General features: G+C 51.4%; 1 protein-coding gene across 1 annotated transcript; it reads right to left on the minus strand.

Annotated features, from left to right (window-relative positions):
• Nucleotides 1-277: 277 nt before the first annotated feature.
• LOC136513368 (UPF0014 membrane protein STAR2-like) lies at nucleotides 278-2,218 on the minus strand. The gene is made up of 3 exons (XM_066507369.1): nucleotides 1,763-2,218; nucleotides 1,349-1,594; nucleotides 278-861 (listed from the first exon to the last, which is right to left on the minus strand). The coding sequence occupies exons 1-3, from the start codon at nucleotides 2,054-2,056 to the stop codon at nucleotides 550-552; spliced, it is 852 nt and encodes a 283-aa protein (XP_066363466.1). The 5' UTR covers nucleotides 2,057-2,218; the 3' UTR covers nucleotides 278-549.
• Between the last annotated feature and the right edge of the window lie 890 nt (nucleotides 2,219-3,108).

The following is a 3,108-nucleotide window of genomic DNA, read 5'->3' on the forward strand; positions in this document are numbered from 1 at the left end:
ATCCAAATAGACCTACTAATTATTAGCTGGAGGGTTGCTAACTATTAGTTCTGTTAGCAGGTTTGGAAAACACACCTTCGACTCACTATCCAACCACCAGGTTATTCCAAACAACCATCTTCTAAAAATTAGCACCTATTAGCTATTAGCTAGCTAATTTTTTATGCTAATGGATCCAAACGTGCCTTCAGCTCTCCATCACCACCTCCTTTATATCCACAACAGTTGGCAATATGGCATTTCCTCTTGAGCATGTTGTAAGGAAAAGAGGTCACAATTGGCAATGTAGCATTTCCTCTTGAGCATGTTTTGAGCATGTTGTAAGAAAAAGAGGCCATGTGTAGTACTCATCAGAAATAACAGAAGCTAAAATTTCTACGGACACGGACGCTTTCGCAATCTCTAAACTGCTAGTATTGCAGTTCAGTAATTCATCATCAACATTGACGCTGAAAGTCACCATCAACATCACTGCAAACTCAGTAAATTCAGCATCACCCAAAGCCCAAAGTTACAGCATCTGCTTCCCCGCAGAACATCCTACCTTACCTAGTCCGCAAAGACCTTGTCGTCCAGCTGGAAGGCCTTGGTGAAGAAGGCCGGCCAGCAGAGGTAGGTGGAGAGGATGCTGCTGACGGTGGAGGCGCCCATGAGCATGTTCATGACGACGATCTGCAGCTGGATGGCCTCCAGCGGCGACGCGCCGCCCATGATTAGCCCTGTCATGGCGCCCGGCAGCGCGATCAGCCCCACCGTCTTGGCGTTGTCGATCACGGGGGACAGCGCGATCACCAGCGACCGCTTCACCTGCTGCAGCGTCGCCTGCCGTGGCGTCGCGCCCAGAGCCAGCGCCGTCTCCACCTGATTGATTGATGCAGAAAACTATGAGCAGCTTGCTTGTTGCACCATTCTTGGCGGTCTCAGTCAGAACTTTGAAGAATTCGACAAGCAAGAACTAAAAAAAATATGAGCACTATGTGGTAACAGCTTCTGGCTTTCGTGTCGTGTCCACTGGCGGAGCCAGGGGGGGGCTAAAAAAAAAAAAATAGTAGTATGACTTAATATTTTTTATTTATATTAAAAGAGAGATTATATAAAATTCTTGTCATATATACCTATTAATATCTTCTAGATAATATAATCATATAAAACATAACTAGATAATAAAATTATCGCAATGAAAAAGACCGAGCTGACCCCCTAAGTATAATTCCTAACGGCCGACCCCCCTAAGTATAAATCCTGGCTTCGCCACTAGTCGTGTCCTTGCGGAACCAAGTAGAAATCGACAAGGAGAGTATAAACAATTGAGCAGCCAACGTAGGTCAGAAGAGCTGAGGTGACTGACCAGGTTCCTCTGGATCTTGACGTCCTCCCTGAGCTTCTTCATGGTGACGCCGGTGACGGTCATGGCGTTGCCGACCATCATGCCGGCGACGGGGATGATGTAGCGCGGGATGAAGGGGAAGACGTTGAGCAGGACGAGGAGGAACATGGTGATGGCGGTGCCAACGAGGATGGAGACGCAGGCGATGTACTTCCCGCGGGGCACCTGCTTGGCGCGCTGGCCCGCCGTGTAGCCAGCCACCGTCACCTGCAAGAGAGGATTGGAGTGGAGAATTTATAAAAATGGCATCTTTAGCTGCCGCTGCTGCCACCGCTATGCCACTCAGAGCACGCACGCGTCCTTGGAAATCGAATTCGGCTCTGATCGATCGGGAAGAGACAAGTGGAGGAAGCAGAGAGGAGGTGGATACCATACCATGAAGAGGTAGGCGAGGAGGATCCAGAGCGCGTTCTTCTGGGTGAAGATGAACTGGAGGACGAATCCGATGACGGAGAGCTGGAGGAAGGCGCGCGCGATGGCGTAGAGCATCTCGCCCTCGAGGCCCAGGCGCTGCGAGAAGCTGAGCGCGACGGCCATGGCCACCACGGCCGTGGCCGCCAGCGGCTTGAGCATGCCCAGCAGGAAGTCGCGCCAGAACCCCGGCGCGCCCGGGTCCACCTGCTTCGCCACCAGGTCCAGGAACGCCATGCCCGCGTGCCGCGGATCCATCACCGACGGACCGGCCCGCAGAAAGCAGCTAGCTGCTTTGTTGAGCAGAGCTTGTTGCTGCCCCCTCCTCGTGTCCTCTGTGGAGCTAGCGCCACGAGCCGCCGCAGGAGGAGGAGGGGGAGCGCGGGGGCGGCCTTGAGGAGGAGGAGCAAGGGGAGGGGAAGGGCCCAAGTGAGGCAGGAGGGCCGTACGCCTGCTCTGTACCTGTCCTGGGCTCTACGCGGGGGAGGCTGCCAGGGTGGGGGATCCCGAGAGGCAGGTACGTACGGCGGTGGATGTCCGCGGAGGGCCCACAGGGCGGTGACTTATCGATGATCACGGGTCCAGGGGCGGCGGTCGGGTCAACTCGATTCCGACTTGGCGTCGCCGGCGTCCGGCGACGGTCCGGAACAGACACGTGCCACCACGTGTTCACTGTCCAGTTAGCACGAATCCATTCAATGATTTTCATTCATGGAGATTAATGAAAAGAAATGGCGCTCACACTCATACTCAGGCAGGCCAAAAGGAGGCCATCACAGAGAAAGGAAAAAAAAAAAGATGATGCTGAGATGACTAGGTGCCACCACATGTGTTGGGCTACCCAACTTTCCTATAGCACCAGTCGGGCTCAGTTTCAAAAGGTTTGGTAACCATGACTAATCATTAGTCACTCATGTAAAGTTTCAGTACTAGACCATTAAAACTGTTTGACAAAGAAATAAGCTAATTTTACTTTCACATCTTAACTAGCACTAGTAAGAATAGGCCTGAACCACCTCCCAACTGGTTGTAACATCTAGTAAACTAACAGCAACTAGTCCTAGTTTATCAAGGAAAAAAAGCCCTTGGACACCAATCAAATGTTCATGTACACAAACCTCAAGACACAGGTAAGGACCCTTTTTTCAGATACGGGTGGAGTACTTACTTTCAGTTTCAGGAACTTAGGTTCCCTCTTGTTTTTTCTTCTCTCAAACGAGCCTTCACCCAGCTCGTGTTTCATTAAGATAAGAAGGGAAACTTAGGTTCCATCTAGTTGCCATCATATTTTTCAATTGCCACAATGGCAG

Source organism: Miscanthus floridulus, chromosome 16 (genome assembly GCF_019320115.1).
Source record: "Miscanthus floridulus cultivar M001 chromosome 16, ASM1932011v1, whole genome shotgun sequence".
In the NCBI taxonomy this organism is placed as follows: domain Eukaryota; kingdom Viridiplantae; phylum Streptophyta; class Magnoliopsida; order Poales; family Poaceae; genus Miscanthus; species Miscanthus floridulus.